This window comes from Littorina saxatilis, linkage group LG10, assembly GCF_037325665.1.
Source record: "Littorina saxatilis isolate snail1 linkage group LG10, US_GU_Lsax_2.0, whole genome shotgun sequence".
In the NCBI taxonomy this organism is placed as follows: domain Eukaryota; kingdom Metazoa; phylum Mollusca; class Gastropoda; order Littorinimorpha; family Littorinidae; genus Littorina; species Littorina saxatilis.
Window position 1 is genome coordinate 18,450,124 of NC_090254.1, and position 16,110 is coordinate 18,466,233.

At 40.0% G+C, this 16,110-nt stretch overlaps 1 protein-coding gene and 1 long non-coding RNA gene across 2 annotated transcripts in view; both read right to left on the reverse strand.

The window, feature by feature from the left end:
- Window positions 1-2,349: 2,349 nt before the first annotated feature.
- LOC138978329 (uncharacterized) lies at window positions 2,350-9,086 on the reverse strand. Its single transcript, XR_011459644.1, has 2 exons — window positions 7,274-9,086; window positions 2,350-7,081 (listed from the first exon to the last, which is right to left on the reverse strand). It is a non-coding gene; the product is annotated as an uncharacterized lncRNA (long non-coding RNA).
- Window positions 9,087-10,541: 1,455 nt separating this feature from the next.
- LOC138978330 (chloride channel protein 2-like) overlaps window positions 10,542-16,110 on the reverse strand; it is a 72,391-nt gene continuing 66,822 nt past the window's right edge. The window contains exons 23-26 of the mRNA XM_070351042.1: window positions 15,393-15,434; window positions 13,915-14,019; window positions 12,887-12,973; window positions 10,542-11,756 (exon numbers count right to left, since the gene is read on the reverse strand). Of these exons, the coding sequence (XP_070207143.1) occupies window positions 11,541-11,756; window positions 12,887-12,973; window positions 13,915-14,019; window positions 15,393-15,434 (450 nt within the window). The 3' untranslated portion in view covers window positions 10,542-11,540. The remainder of the gene's footprint in view (window positions 11,757-12,886; window positions 12,974-13,914; window positions 14,020-15,392; window positions 15,435-16,110) is intronic.

Here is a 16,110-nt window from a genome sequence, read left to right on the forward strand (position 1 = left end):
CACATGCACACACACACACTCACACACACACGTTCGCTGCAGATCACAACGAACAAGTCTTCCAAGTACAATTGCTGGCATGCCATAATATTAATGAATCTTGATGTAACACAATATTGCTTATAATTGCTTACAAAAATGTTTGGTATATTGAGGCAGGCTGTAGCTGTCAGACTAAATTCATGGAGATTCCATTTGCATATCGAGTATTTCCAGCTTTAAACAAATATACTGACAAATAATTTTAGATAATTTAAGTTATTGAGACATCCCAGTGCACTAAGGGATTTATAGAGCAAATCGAGAAAATTCATTATTGAACGAAGCGCATAGCGCTGAGTTCAATAATTATTTTCGAGATTTGCTCTATAAATCCCTTAGTGCACTGGGATTGTTTCAATAACGATATTGTCAGTACCGCCATAGAAAAAAGAAGATTCCTAACGCACATTTTGCAATGCGCATTTGAATAGGCATAACTGTGTGGTCAGGTCGTGCACAGTAAAGATCTACTTTTGTGTGGGGTGTCTCAAGTGTGTCGTGCTTTCGTCACACGCATTTTAATTTCTGTTGGTAAATTCCAGTGTAGCGTTAATCTGAACAGTGATGATCTTTCAGAGAGACCTCATTTGAACTCGGAGAAAGGCTCTTCATTATTTGCGATTCGAAACCTCCAGTCGAGCTTCGACGGATTGACTATGCGGAGTGACTCCCCTTGAATTGACTCAAAGCGGGACTCGACGGTTCGCACATTTTCAAAACAAATGTGGCATATTTCTCGTGTTCTATGATTTATCTTCACTCATCGGGGAGTCTGATACTAAATATGAACGGTAAGAATGCTCTGAACCCTACACGTATTATATCCCCATCGTTTTTTCGTTCACATTTGCCCAACATGTTAATTTGCTGAGCGGGGTTAATGTCGTCTGCTAGGCTACCTGCCAACCTGGGCAATGGAACGACTGCAGTCTGCACTGAGTCTGTACGCATAAAGCAGGCTGCTAATAAATCTTATATATGGTAAGAACGTTCTGAACCTTACACGTTTTCGATTACGATTGTTCTTGCTTTGAAATAATAATTCTGAAACCATTCATTTACTGAACTGATGAAGTCGTATTTCTGTGTTGTCTGCTACAGAGTCGATCGAGTCAGTCTTCCAAACTGGTCTTGCTGGTACGTTATCGGAATAACACTTGTGTTTTCTGTTAGCCGCTGGGAATTGCATACTAACTCATCATTTGGTAATGTGGATGATAAGCTACATGCCACTAACACGGCATATGAGAAGAATCTATGCAAGTCGGCGAAAATTAGATGAAACACAGCGGCTTCCATTTTTTTAGATCACTGGCACTGGCACAGGCACATGCAATCTGTCAGAAAAAAAACCCACTTCTGCTTTAATTGAGAAGCAGGGAATTTATGGTCATTTGGTATTGTGGAGAATATAAGCTACATGTCATTAATTAATTCTGAGGATGAGAGCACAGTCTTGCTTAGGCAAAGGGCGCAAGAATACGCTCTGTGGAAAAGTTAGCGCACTCCAAGAGTGCGCTAACAGTTTTAGCGCATCGCCATTAGCCAATCAACTGGTTCACATCAGTCATGTGACACCAGTACTTACTGACAATTATTATTAAAGTGTAATCTAATCATATTGCGTATTCTGAGAACTGGTGTATAGAGGTACAAAAGCTACATTGCTCATTAAAACGATTGGTCATTCAAAAATCTGGGGTTCAGAAAAATAGACACTTCGTCTTCAATGACAATATGATCTTTTGTATGGGGGTAAAATCTTGTTCTGAGAGGCAGATTTGAAGCACAAATGTTTTCAAGGATCTTTGTGTTCAGTATTACACAATTATTTGCATTAAAGAATAGTTTTGTTAAGTTATGCATTTTTTTTTATTTTATCATTTGAGCTGCAAAAGATTAACTTGGTTGTACATTTTGTTGTTGAACATTTCTATCACAGAGTGGAGTAAGGGTTAGATAATGCAAATGCAATACAAGGTTCGACTTGGTTTTTCTTTGACCTTTTTTTAATGTTTATTTTTTTATTTTTTAGAAAACAGCTCAGTGTAAAACTATGAGGAAAGAAAGACTGGAAGCAAAGGTAGGGGTGTGTCTGAATTAATATATTGTCTCAGCCTGCGACAGAACAGAATGTGTATTGTGAACAAAGAATGAGAAAAATAGATGAAGCGATAGAGTATGTGCTGCTATTGTTTGTTGTTATGATGTATTTGTAATAAAAATTTAAAATCTATGTGTGTGTTTGTGTGTGTATTGGATCAACTCTCTGAAGACAGTTTTGTAGCAGGAAAAAATACAAGTCGGTGAAATTTTCAGCTTAATTTTTATTGCCAAAACCTTGTTCCCTGTATTTTGATCATAAAACCAACAAATGCATGACAAATACTAAAAAACAAAACAGATTCTGAAGCCATAATCTCAGAGGTGTTTTTTCTCTCAGATAACATGCACAACTGACACTATTATACAAACATCAATAGATTCTGTACAACTGAGAACCAGACATTTAAAAAAAAAAACACTACAAGAGAAGTACACTGTTCCTTTTCTTTCTTTTCGTAAGTACACTTGATTGTGGGTCTCTTCGTAACAGTTTAAACAAATGCATTCAAATAGTATTTGAAAGAATACATTAATAAAAACGAAACACAATTACATCTACAATCATCTCAAGCATAACATTTAGAAAACTGAAACAGTGGCAAGTGTTCGCACTCATTTTTTAAATTGTTTTAACTAACGCTCTTGTTTGTAAAATAGCACCAACATTTGAGAGAACAGTACATCAATGAATTGAAACTGAATTTGACTCATCAACTATCTTGTAAAGAAAGCAAACCCAAACCTGCACAAGTTGTATTTAGTGACTGAAGGAAGCAGAACCATGCCGACCATATGAACCGCTTAAAAAAAAGATTTGTAAGTTGTGAAAAAATAAACATCTTAAATGCGGACACATGAGTACCGTCAGTTAGGAAAACCACTCCAAAGTTGGACCGCTCATACCTGTTGTATTTAATAAAGAATCCAATACCGGACTTAACACCACTCATAGTACAAGGAGAACTAGGCAATCATGAATATAAAAATGAACACCAACTGAAAGCAAACAGCCAAAGTCCACCCAAAAAATCAAAACTGGAACAGTCACATCAATTGTAAGAAACAGAATGTTAAAAGAAATCCTGAAGCTGGCCATGCACATACTGTATGACCAAAATATACAATATATATCACAGTAAAAAAAAAAGAAAAGGGGGTTATGGTAATTAAACCGAAATGGAGCAAAAATGCATTACATATTTTTGTCCAGAAACATCCGAAAATGTATACACGTTTGTTTGAAGATAAGATTGCATTCACAAAGCAGAGAGTTCTTTAAGCGGGAGATATCATGTGATATTAGCTGCTTTCAAATTCAAGGTTAACGTTCCTCGCAAATGAGTTATTCAAAGATAGACACATGACGGCAATATGAAATGTATCAACGGTCACACAAGATTTGTTCCCTGGACAATGTATACATGTACTTCACTTCCCTGACAAAAAGACCCCCCCCCCCCCCCTAATATATATATAACGTTGCACCAATTGAACGCAAAATGTGAGTATCCTTATTGACAAAATAATTACTGTAAATAGCAAATTCCTGATATTTTGCAAGCAAACAGCATAAGTGATAGAACAAAAATGCCGTGGTTTCTTATTGCCTTCACTATGATTTTAAGCATTTCTACAAACAATTGTGAGAAAAAGAAAAAAAGTTGAAAGCACCGAACAAACCGTCACAGAGGTAAATATGGGTAGATCATACATGCGCTTAAAACCACAAAACTAAGCACAAACATGAAGGCACAAACATGAAAAGTACATACACACGCACATACACTTATTAAAAGGATGCAAACATTAATTTAAAAAGTGGAGGGAACCTTATAAGTGCTCAGCAAATTATCAATCAAACGCCCGTTTCTCCAGTCTGTTTCGAAGAACTCTGCTTCTCATGATGCAGTTTTATAAAACATAAAAAAAACATGTTGTAGACACAGACAAAATATACTTTTCATGACTCAAATGTTTTTGCACAAATAAAGTGTTCACCATGTAGTCTTAATTTACTGACGTTAAAAAAAAAATAAAAATAAAAATTCATGACTCAAATGTTTTTGCACAAATAAAGTGTTCTCAATTTACTGACTTTAAAAAAAGATACTTTTCATGACTCAAATGTTTTTGCACAAATAAAGCGTTCACCATGTAGTCTCAATTTACTGACTTTAACAAAATATACTTTTCATGACTCAAATGTTTTTGCACAAATAAAGTGTTCACCATGTAGTCTCAATTTACTGACTCTAAACCTTTGCAGTGGCCTCCTCTCAGTCAGAAACCAAATTACACCAGAATACTCAAACATCTGCTGACACTCATCTGCCATTACATTTGTGCATGACTAAAAATAGCTTAAAATCAACACATATACACACATGAAAATAAGTACAAAGTGCTTTTTTTCTCCCCTTTACTGCTCTTGAACAGTTTAAAATCCTTTATGTACAGAAATCAATCAATCAATCAATCAATGAGGCTTATATCGCGCATATTCCGTGGGTACAGTTCTAGGCGCTCTGCAGTGATGCCGTGTGAGATGAAATTTTATACGGCCAGTAGATTGCAGCCATGTCGGCGCATATTTACCTTTCACTGCCTTATTCCAAGTCACACGGGTATGGTAGACAATTATTAACTGTGCCTAAGCAATTTTGCCAGGAAAGACCCTTTTGTCAATCGTGGGATCTTTAACGTGCACACCCAATGTAGTATACACGGGGGGTGGTTCGGACACCGAAGAGAGTCTGCACACAAAGTTGACTCTGTGAAATAAATTTCCGCCGAACCTGGGATCGAACTCGCGCTGACAGCGGCCAACTGAATACAAATCCAGCGCGCTACCAACTGAGCTACATCCCCGCCCATCACTGATGAATTTACATATTTCTTGTTTTCTTTGTTGAGATTCGTTTTTCTTGAGAAGACTTAATTAATATCAAGAGGTTTTAAAATCCCTGAATATTTAAGATGCATTTGAAGGGAATGGACGACCAAACAACACAAGAAAGTCATTGAATTAAACGATTCCAATAACAACAGAACACTGCCAACTCAAAACACATGCCAAACACGGTTTTTGACCAAAAAATGATATTACACCCATGAAGGGATCATATAACTGCTAGATGGAGGCTTTCTCATTCTTGGTGCTTAAAAATGTACCACCCCTCATTGCTCTAACGGAATGTGGTTTGTCTACAGTGTTATCTCAAAACATAAAAATAAAATAAAATTAATGCAACCCAGAAATGTTCAATAAGATAGGGGGGCCCGGGTAGCTCAGCACTGGACTTGTGATCCAAAGGTCGCTGGTTCGAATCCGGGCCGGGACTTTCTTTATTTGGTGTTTAACGTCCTTTTCAACCACGAAGGTTATATCGCGACGGGGAAAGGGGGGAGATGGGATAGAGCCATATACTTGTCAATTGTTTCTTGTTCACAAAAGCACTAATCAAAAATTTGCTCCAGGGGCTTGCAACGTAGTACAATATACATGTATGACCTTACTGGGAGAATGCAAGTTTCCAGTACAAAGGACTTAACATTTCCTACATACTGCTTGACTAAAATCTTTACAAACATTGACTATATTCTATACAAGAAACCCTTAACAAGGGTAAAAGGAGATCAACAGAATCCGTTAGTCGCCTCTTATGACATGCTGGGGAGCATCGGGTAAATTCTTTCTCGTCCCAACCAATATGGGACTCCGCCCTAACCCGCGGGGGGTAGGGAGTCTTAACCCTTTCGCTGCCAATGAAAACTTGCGTATGTGCATTCCTGACTGCCAGGGAATATTCGAGTTCGGGGTGTAATAATTCACAAAAAATTCTAGCTCCAAACTGGCAGTAGGTAGGTAAGGAAAACTTATGTTATTTTTAAAGGGAAATTGAACCAAGAATCTGTTTTTAGTGTCTAATCATGGAAATAATAAATTTTTTTTTCTTCAACAGTTTTTTTTATTCAGGCAAACACAGATTTACAATGACAAATTAAAAGCATTGATACTTATACTGATAGTAAATTGCAGCAGTAACAGAGTTAAACACACATTCCTTCTTCTATCTTGTGGATAGCCATTGTTCTTTTTATTTTGTCTCTTTTATGATCCCATACAAACTCAAAGCACGTTTGTTGTAGTTGTCTTATGTGTGCATCTGGTGGGTTTGGAAGCATGATCCACAAATAAACAAGTTTGGACAATACAAGTGATTTCAGGACTGCTACTCTTCCTACCGGTGTTGTTGACCGTTTTGACCATACGTTAAATAACTTTTTTGCTTCATTGAACTTATCATTAATGTTCATCTCTGCCATATTTGACAAATCATTGTTAAACCAGAGCCCCAGTATTTTAAATTTGTTAGGATTCCAACACATGTTCAGGTGTGTGAGAAACACTACTTCACTATTTTTTTTTCTCCCAAGCCAAACATTGCATGTTTTATCATAATTAAGTTTTAACCCTGACAAATTCTTGAATAATTCTAACTCTTGAAACAGTGTTTCAAAAGATACTTTTTCTCCGTCAAGTAAAAAATATGTGTCATCCGCAAATTGACTAATTTTACACTCCGTATATTCTGTTATTTCTATTCCCTTGGAAATAATAATTAGTTTGGCTTATAATGATGATTAAATATGAACTTTTGAAAAATCAGTCCGGCGCATCTTCCGGTGCCTGTGGATCAAATACAGGTGGCTGTTTTGCTTGCTCCAAGAAAGGATTATAATCACAATCATCTACCTGTTTTCAAAGAATCGTCCGAAAGAAGATCTCCCCCTTCCCCTGTCAGTATCCATAATCATTTGCACCGCCTGTAGCGTCAGTCCGGCTTTGTTTTTCCCTACTAGGGCCCGGTCGACTGTCACCGTTAGCCATTTTGACGAGTCGAGATTTCTCTCCCCTACCCTGTCGCCAAGGCTGAAAAAAGCCTTCAGACGCAAAACCGCGTCACCATTTATGTTTATTCACAAGAATGAGGTATCCTACCAAGCCATTGGCTGCTATTTGTGTGTCAGCAGTGACGTAGCATTTCTGGAAAATCCCGGAACGGAGAAGACGGGTTTACCCGTCCTAAGGCGCTGCGGCTGCACAAGCGCATGACGGGTATACCCGTCCTAAGGCAGTCAAGTGGTTAAAATGGGGGTACACTGACAGAGGTTATGAAGAGACAGTCTGAGAAACCAGGGTCTGAAAAGGGAGGGTGTCCTAAATGTGGCGGTCTTAACATATATATCAAGTCTTATATCGCGCGCGTATCTCCAGACTCAGACTCAAGGCGCAGGGATCTATTTATTTATTTACACAATACATCAGGCATTCACATCGACCAGCAGATCGCAGCCATTTCGGCGCATATCCTACTTTTCACGGCCTATTATTCCAAGTCACACGGGTATTTTGGTGGACATTTTTTATCTATGCCTATACAATTTTGCCAGGAAAGACCCTTTTGTCAATCGTGGGATCTTTAACGTGCACACCCCAATGTAGTGTACACGAAGGGACCTTGGTTTTTCGTCTCATCCGAAAGACATTGGGTTCCATGGTCCTGTCCACGTCAGGTAAGTTGCATGATCTCAGCCAATATATATATCTTACAAGAAATGACATTCATATGTACGTACCATATATATATACATCACAGAATCAAATATGGAAAGAAATGTCTCGACAAGTATTGATCTTTTCTGTGCTTTAAAACATAAAGGCAGCCCACATACACAGACCATGATTGATACAAACATTTCTAGACTGAAATTCAACAAAAATATTGTCATTTTCGGGGATATCACCAGCAGCAAAAAAAATTCAAACTGAGAAGTCAAGAACTCAAAACACATTCAGTGATTGTAAGTTCCAATGAGAGCAATGGGTAAAGAAACCCAAAGGAGAGACAGCAATTTTTTGTTTGAAATTTGTCAAAATTCATCAATTACATGTACACATACCAACATTTCTCAGGCCTTCAGCCAACAAAACTCGGTGTAAGTTCGGAATGTGCAAGGAATAGGGTTCTGGTCCAGAATCACAGGGGTTACATTATAATTACATTTGTTTTCCTTTTTGTGTAAGAGTGTACACTGAGAAGGACATGACAGGGAATGGAAAGCGGATATACATATTCATAAGTTTAACATTATGCTGCCCCATCTATCATGCACGCACGGCAAGAGCTTTCTCAAAAGTGGTTGCCGAACGCACAAAACATATGAATTCCTCAAGAAGGCACACAAATATTTACAAGCTACCATAATGTGATTAATAAATATGTGAATATACACACATGCAGATTTTTCTTATATCATCCATGTTTCTGAAACTGGCAGCAATGCCTGTGTACGTTTTCTATTCAAATGCCACACAGGCATGCAGCTACATTAAATCTCCAGATACATGATGTCAAATAAACCCTTCATTAAAGTCACCAGAAGAAAATATTGCATTTGAACACACAACTGGGCATCTATACGTCCTTTTGTGACCATATTCAAACAACTGAACACCCCACAAATAAACCTTTTCTTGCTAGCAAATATCGAAAACAGAAATACAATCATGATTCTTTTGATGTTGCATAATGACCAGTTATCAAGTGAAAGGTCTTGCATAACTTTGCATAAATAATATTCTTGATCACCTCTTGCAATAAATTTGTTTTCATGTAAAAAGCACATCCTCTGATAGTAACAGAAAAGCGACTTCCGTGTATATCAAAATCTACGATCTGACCACACACACAAAAACCCACATCATTTTACCATCCAAACAAATGGCCGGCCACCTCATCATGCGATAGGAAGGAGGAAAGTTGAGAAGTGAGTGTGTGTGTGTTGGGTGTGTGTGTGTGTTAGGTGTGTGTGTTGGGTGTGTGTGTGTTGGGTGTGTGTGTTGGGTGTGTGTGTTTGGTGTGTGTGTGTGTTGGGTGTGTTGGGTGTGTGTGGATCTGGTGTGTTGGGTGTGTGTGTTGGGTGTGTGTGTTAGGTGTGTGTGTGTGTTGCATGTGTGTTTTGGGGGTGTTGGGTGTGTGTGTGTGTGTTGGGTGTGTGTGTGTGTTAGGTGTGTGTGTTGGGTGTGTGTGTGTGTTGGGTGTGTGTGTTGGGTGTGTGTGTGTGTTGGGTGTGTGTGTGTTGGGTGTGTGTGTGTCAGGTGTGTGTGTGTGTTGGGTGTGTGTGTGTGTGTTGCGTGTGTGTGTGTTGGGGGTGTGTGTGTTGGGTGTGTGTGTTGCGTGTGTGTGTGTTGGGTGTGTGTTGGGGGTGTGTGTGTGTGTTGGGTGTGTGTGTTAGGTGTGTGTGTTGGGTGTGTGTGTGTGTGTGTGTGTTGGGTGTGTGTGTGTTGGGTGTGTGTGTGTTAGGTGTGTGTGTGTGTTAGGTGTGTTGCGTGTGTGTGAGTTGGGGGTGTGTTGGGTGTGTGTGTGTTGGGTGTGTGTGTTGGGTGTGTGTGTGTTGGGTGTGTGTGTGTGTGTGTGTTGGGTGTGTGTGTGTGTGTGCATGTGTGTGTGTGCATGTGTGTGCGTGCGTGTTGGGTGTGTGTGTGTGCATGTGTGTGTGTGGATGTGGTGGGCATGTGTGTGTGTGTGTGCATGTGTGTCAGTGTGTGTGTGTGGAGGTGGGGCGGGCAACACATGGGGGCTACAGGAAATATTACAAAATTACGTAAATAATTAACAATAGGGGAGCAGGTGAGGGAGGCTGCCTATGCGAATAAACATCAGTTTAACAAATCAAATATTAACAACAAAATGAACACAGAACTCATCAGCAGTCTGGCCCTTGGAAACATCTGGTACTCCATCAACACTTGTTTCTTTTCCTGCACCATAACCGCAGCACACCAAAACACACACAGGTAAACCGTTATCATACAAACGTACAGTGGCACCCCCCTTTTAACACTTTCTACCCCACCTATGTTGACCAAGTTTTGTTTAGCCGAGACTAGTTGTGCTGCAGCAGGTCACTCAGGATAGTAGTAACTGTGTAGGAACTGTGTATCAACACGCTGGAATGCAGGCGTTAGATCGACGTTACAGGAAGCAACTGAAGCTAACAGTCTGAGCTGATATATCCGTACGTGGTCAGATAGAGGCATATGTGTGGGTACGGATATATCAGTACCTGGGAGACAATGAGTTAAGACCCTCCAATTTAATCAATCAATCAATCAATCAATCTCCCCCGAAATCGGCGTATGCTGCCTAAATGGCGGGGTAAAAACGGTCATACACGTAAAAATCCACTCGTGCTAAAAACATGAGTGAACGTGGGAGTCTAAGCCCATGAACGAAGAAAGAAAGAAAGAAGAATCAATCAATCAATCAATCAATATGAGGCTTATATCACGCGTATTCCGTGGGTACAGTTCTAAGCGCAGGGGTTTATTTTTATTTTTTTATTTTATGCAATTTATATCGCGCACATATTCAAGGCGCAGGGATTTATTTATGCCGTGTGAGATGGAATTTTTTTTACACAATACATCACGCATTCACATCGGCCAGCAGATCGCAGCCATTTCGGCGCATATCCTACTTTTCACGGCCTATTATTCCAAGTCACACGGGTATTTTGGTGGACATTTTTATCTATGCCTGTACAATTTTGCCAGGAAAGACCCTTTTGTCAATCGTGGGATCTTTAACGTGCACACCCCAATGTAGTGTACACGAAGGGACCTCGGTTTTTCGTCTCATCCGAACGACTTTCTTCTTGATTTTTCAGATCTTCTGTTCATGATATCTGTAATTTTACACCCATTATGAGACCCCTCCTTTTTGAGACCTGATTTTCTCAGATCTGTGGAGGTCTTAAAAGGGGGGTTCCACTGTACCAATCTTCTTCTGCCACCTTAGCCATCCATGCTAGCAAGTCTGTGACTCTGGTTCTGCGCACACCGTTCAGTGTTTCTTCCATGTTGCATCTTTGACAGAAACTTTTGCAGTTCTACCAGTTAGTTCCGTGATCACTAACGACTTCGTCAACCTTCGATCTTAAGCTGGGGACATAGTGATTCCTCCATATCATGCAAGAAATGCAGTCCTTCTTACAATTTGTTTCACATACCAGAGTCTCAGCAATTCTCCAAATTTTCCGTTGACAATACAGCAATTGTTTAATTGAATGCAGGTGCACCACCAATTCTTTTCATTTTCTGTACAAAACGCAGCCAACAATTGTAAATTTGTTAATTTTACGCTGGTGCATCAGCAATTCTTTTCATTTTCTGTGCCATAATTTTTATTTTTTAAAATGTTATGCTGGTGATTCAGTGATTCTTCTGTGCACATCCGTCAGTCTTATCCTGGTCTCTGTGGGCATGTGAGTTTTGATCTCAAGATGTTCATTTTCTGTACAAAACGCATCTTTTACTATTTTCCATTTTACGCGGGTGATTCAGCGAATCTTCTGTGCGCATCAGTCAGCCTCATCCTGGTCTCTGCAGGCATGTGAGTTTCGATCTCGAGACGTTCGATGTCGATGGGAGCCTCGTTTTCATCATCATCATCATCCTCACTCTCGTCTTTGGAGGCCTTTGAGCCGCGGCGAGATTTCTCCGCTTCCTGCGAGTCCAGCTGCCCCTGAATGGCCGTTCGCAGCTGTAAGAGACAAGGATTGGGTCAAACTGAGTGATTAAAAAACTGACAACAACAAACTAGCAATCTTAGTCAAATGAGCCAGAGCGCTATCTTAAGATCTGAGAAACAAAGGGAAGTAAGCGCTGTAGGTGCCAGGAGACTGGTTCCCCGTAACTCTCACTCACTCTTGTTGCACGTCGTATGCATTTGGAGCGCTTACTTCCTTAGTTTCTCAAATCTGACAACAGGCGGGGATGTAGCTCAGTCGGTAGCGCGCTGGATTTGTATCCAGTTGGCCGCTGTCAGCGTGAGTTCGTCCCCACGTTCGGCGAGAGATTTATTTCTCAGAGTCAACTTTGTGTGCAGACTCTCCTCGGTGTCCGAACACCCCCGTGTGTACACGCAAGCACAAGACCAAGTGCGCACGAAAAAGATCCTGTAATGCATGTCAGAGTTCGGTGGGTTATAGAAACACGAAAATACCCAGCATGCTTCCTCCGAAAACGGCGTATGGCTGCCTAAATGGCGGGGTAAAAAACGGTCATACACGTAAAATTCCACTCGTGAGTAAAAACACGAGTGAACGTGGGAGTTTCAGCCCACGAACGCAGAAGAAGAAGAAAAAAAATCTGACAACAACAAAGATAACAAACGAGAAGACATGTTCATGAAAAAGATGCATATTCACGCTCCTCACCCCCCCCCCCCCCCCCCAAATATACACACCACTTAATTGATGCAATGCTCATCCCTAAGTATCTGTTTGAACCTTTCCAAGCAAAACTGTGCTTATTCAGGTATGCATTTGGTTCTGGCAAACTGAGTCCAGGTTTTTTATTTATTTTTTCTTGTTGAACTTAAGTCACCAGAATCAAACATTGGGCTAAACACGCCATCTTATGTGATGATACAAAAATAAGAATTCTTGGAAAAAATGTGTTATAATCTTTACAGTGCATTATTTCTTTAACAGAAAAAAACCCAAACTACCGTCAGCATTTCAATCGTAGCTTTTTTGCGATTTTGCACACATGTTTGACTCGGCATGTGCATGTTCAAACGCACACATGTGTGTGCCTATAAGTATCCAACTATTTGGTATAAACATGCATGACTTATTGAGCGTGTCATTTTGTGGCAGCGTTTTTTACCTGCTTCAAGCCCACCACTCCCACAAGCCTTCCGGTGTTGGTGACATAGGCATGGTTCAGGCCCAGCAGTGAAAACAGGGAGTGAACCTGTACACACAAATGGCAGGACGTGATATAAATACTGCATTGCACACTTCAGAAACAGACAATAAGCTATTAACAAGTACTGTTGAAGGATGAAAGAAAATATATTGTGAGTGGACGGATGCATGTTACTCATTAAAAGCCCCACAATGATGTGCTTGGCAACAAACAAACAAAAAAAATAAATAAATAAATATATATATATATATATATACTACTTTTCTCACTTCAGAAACAGACAATAAGCTATTATAGTATTAACAAGTACTGCATCAAAATATTGGAGTATATATAATAGAGGAAAATACTGCCAGAAGTACATTAAGGCATTCCACTGTGAGTGATCAAGTCTTTGTGAGTGGTACAATGCAATCAACCATGGTAACTCAGCAATGACTGTGATAAAAGACAGCACAACTTTCTCTGCAGGGCAAACAAAGATGGTACACACACGAGGTGAAGATGAATCGAAATTAATATTCCAGACTTCACGGGCATGTCCACACACACACAATCAAAATGCTGCAAAGAAAACCTAAACACTTCTAAATTCTCACTCTGCAGAGCATTAAGCTCACAAAGACCCATTCCCCATCTTTCCCACAATCTCTTCCCTCCCCCAAAACCCACCCACCACCGCCAAAACAGAAGTGTTCTAATCTTAACACTTTCTACCCCACCTATGTTGACCAAGTTTATTTTTAGCCTAGACCAGCTGTGCTGCAGCAGGTCACTCAGAATTGTTGTAACTGTGTAGTAACTGTGTAGTAACTGTGTATCAACACCCTGGAATGCAGGCATTGTATGGACGTTACAGGAAGCAACTGAAGCTAACAGTCTGAGCCATATATATCCGTACCTGGTCAGATAGAGCCATATGAGTGGGTACGGATGTATCCGTACCTGGGAGACAACAAGTTAACCATCAACGCTGTATGAAATACCTTGTGCAGTGATGTTCTCTCCACCAGCTGAAAGGGTGCGGGGTCTATCTGAACACCTTCCCAGTCCACAGGTATCGTCAGCTGTCGGTTCTCCCACAGTTCTTGCTGCAAGATTACAATAACCATGACAGGAATCATAAAAACACAATTATGATAGATGTCTGTTTAGTTGAGAACAATGTTATTACTTAGTACATATATTTAAATATAATACTAATGATGTAGTGTTTCATTTGACTTTCTGTTACATGCACCACCACAGGCACTGCAATTTCTCCCTTTGAGATAAGGCCAAAAAAAAAATAGGTGTGTTTACGGTAACCCGACCGACCCTAGTTTTTAGGCCCGACCCTTATCTTTTTTTTGGATCGTCTGAAAAAAACAAAACGCATCCAAAATAGAGCTGTTTGCGCTCAAACAGCAGACGACAGAAGGGAGGTAAGCTCAAAGTACTGTTTATAGTTATGTTGGGCAAAAACAGGGATTGATGAGAAGAAATGAACTGTGAAACATCATAGAGAGGGGAGAAAAAAAAAGAAAAAAAAAATTGGGAAAAAAAACCAACATTAAAATTTTTTTAAAAAGCCGACCTACCGACCCTATTTTTTCACCCTATGTTAAAGTAAACAGACCTATTTTTTTTTTTGGCCTAATAAAGTTGATTTGATTTGATTTGATTTGATCAATGCATGGTCAAGCATGAGGTCGTCAAATTGAAAAAAAGACAGAAATGTTCATTTAAAATGATGCAAAATTGTGCAATCTGGTAAACTCTGGGGATTGGACCACAAAAAAAAAAAAAATCTGCAGCTTTGGAAATGCTAAAAATCCATCCATAAGGTAGACAAATCTCATGGTTATCCAATGGACTACTGTGAATGTGATGAAGTGACAAGAAATGCTCGCTCATAAATTATAATGTTTCTGGTGGGGTGTGGTGGGGGGTTCCACTGTGTGAATGTACAAGTACAGAGGAACCCCCTTTTAAGACCTCCAAAAATCTGAGAAAATCAGGTCTTAAAAAGGAGGGAGTCTTAAAATGGGGGTCTCTCTCTCTTTGGTGTTTAACGTCGTTTTGAACTGTTCAAGGTTATATCGCGACGGGGAAAGGTGGGGGGGGGGGGGGGGGGGGGGGGGGGGGGGATGGGATAGAGCCACTTGTTAGTTGTTTCTTGTTCACAAAAGCACTAATCAAAAATTTGCTCCAGGGGCTTGCAACGTAGTACAATATATGACCTTACTGGGAGAATGCAAGTTCCCAGTACAAAGGACTTAACATTTCTTACATACTGCTTGACTAAAATCTTTACAAACATTGACTATATTCTATACAAGAAACACTTAACAAGGGTAAAAGGAGAAACAGAATCCGTTCGTCGCCTCTTACGACATGCTGGGGAGCATCGGGTAAATTCTTCCCCCTAACCCGCGGGGGCAATTGTGGGTCTTAAAAGGGGGGTTACACAGTACAGACTTACCTCTTCTTCAGTCAGCTGCTTCACTCTGATTGATTCTGGCGGCTATAAGACAAACAAACCAAAACCTCATGATAACCAGGCATGGGAATTGAAAAAAGTAAAAAAGGCTGAAAATTGTTAAGGAATTGCAAAGTCGATGGCACGAAGCGCCTAGCCTTACTAGGGGGGTCCGGGGGCATGCCCCCCTGTAATTTTTTTTCTCTCCAAAGAACCCAAATGGTGCAATTTTTCATCTGAGCTCAAAGTTTGCCATTAAATTCAGTTTTTAGAACAATTTTTGCCTCCCCCACTAATATTTTCGGCAAACACTTTCGCTTTTTCGGCAGACAAAAAAAAAAATTCGGCGGAAAATTCCCATGCCTGGATAACTCTGGTTGTCAAGTCAATACACTCTGAACTCATACCCCTAACTGTCCAACAACCCACCCCACCCCACCACCACCACCCCTTGCCTCTCAAAAACAAACATTATAACTTTGTTGTGAAACATGGAACGATCCAATTTCAATCAACCGAGAATAACTGAACACAACAACAACAAACATTACCAGGACAACTAAGAGTGAGTGAGAATACATTTTATAGCGAGTACATGAATATTGCACATTCAGTTTAAGTAGCCAGTGGCTGTATGAACTGTTTTGAAAAAGCGGAAACACTGCACTCTGTGTTTGAGTTTTACATCAAAACACACATGCCCACTATATCGTTGAACACA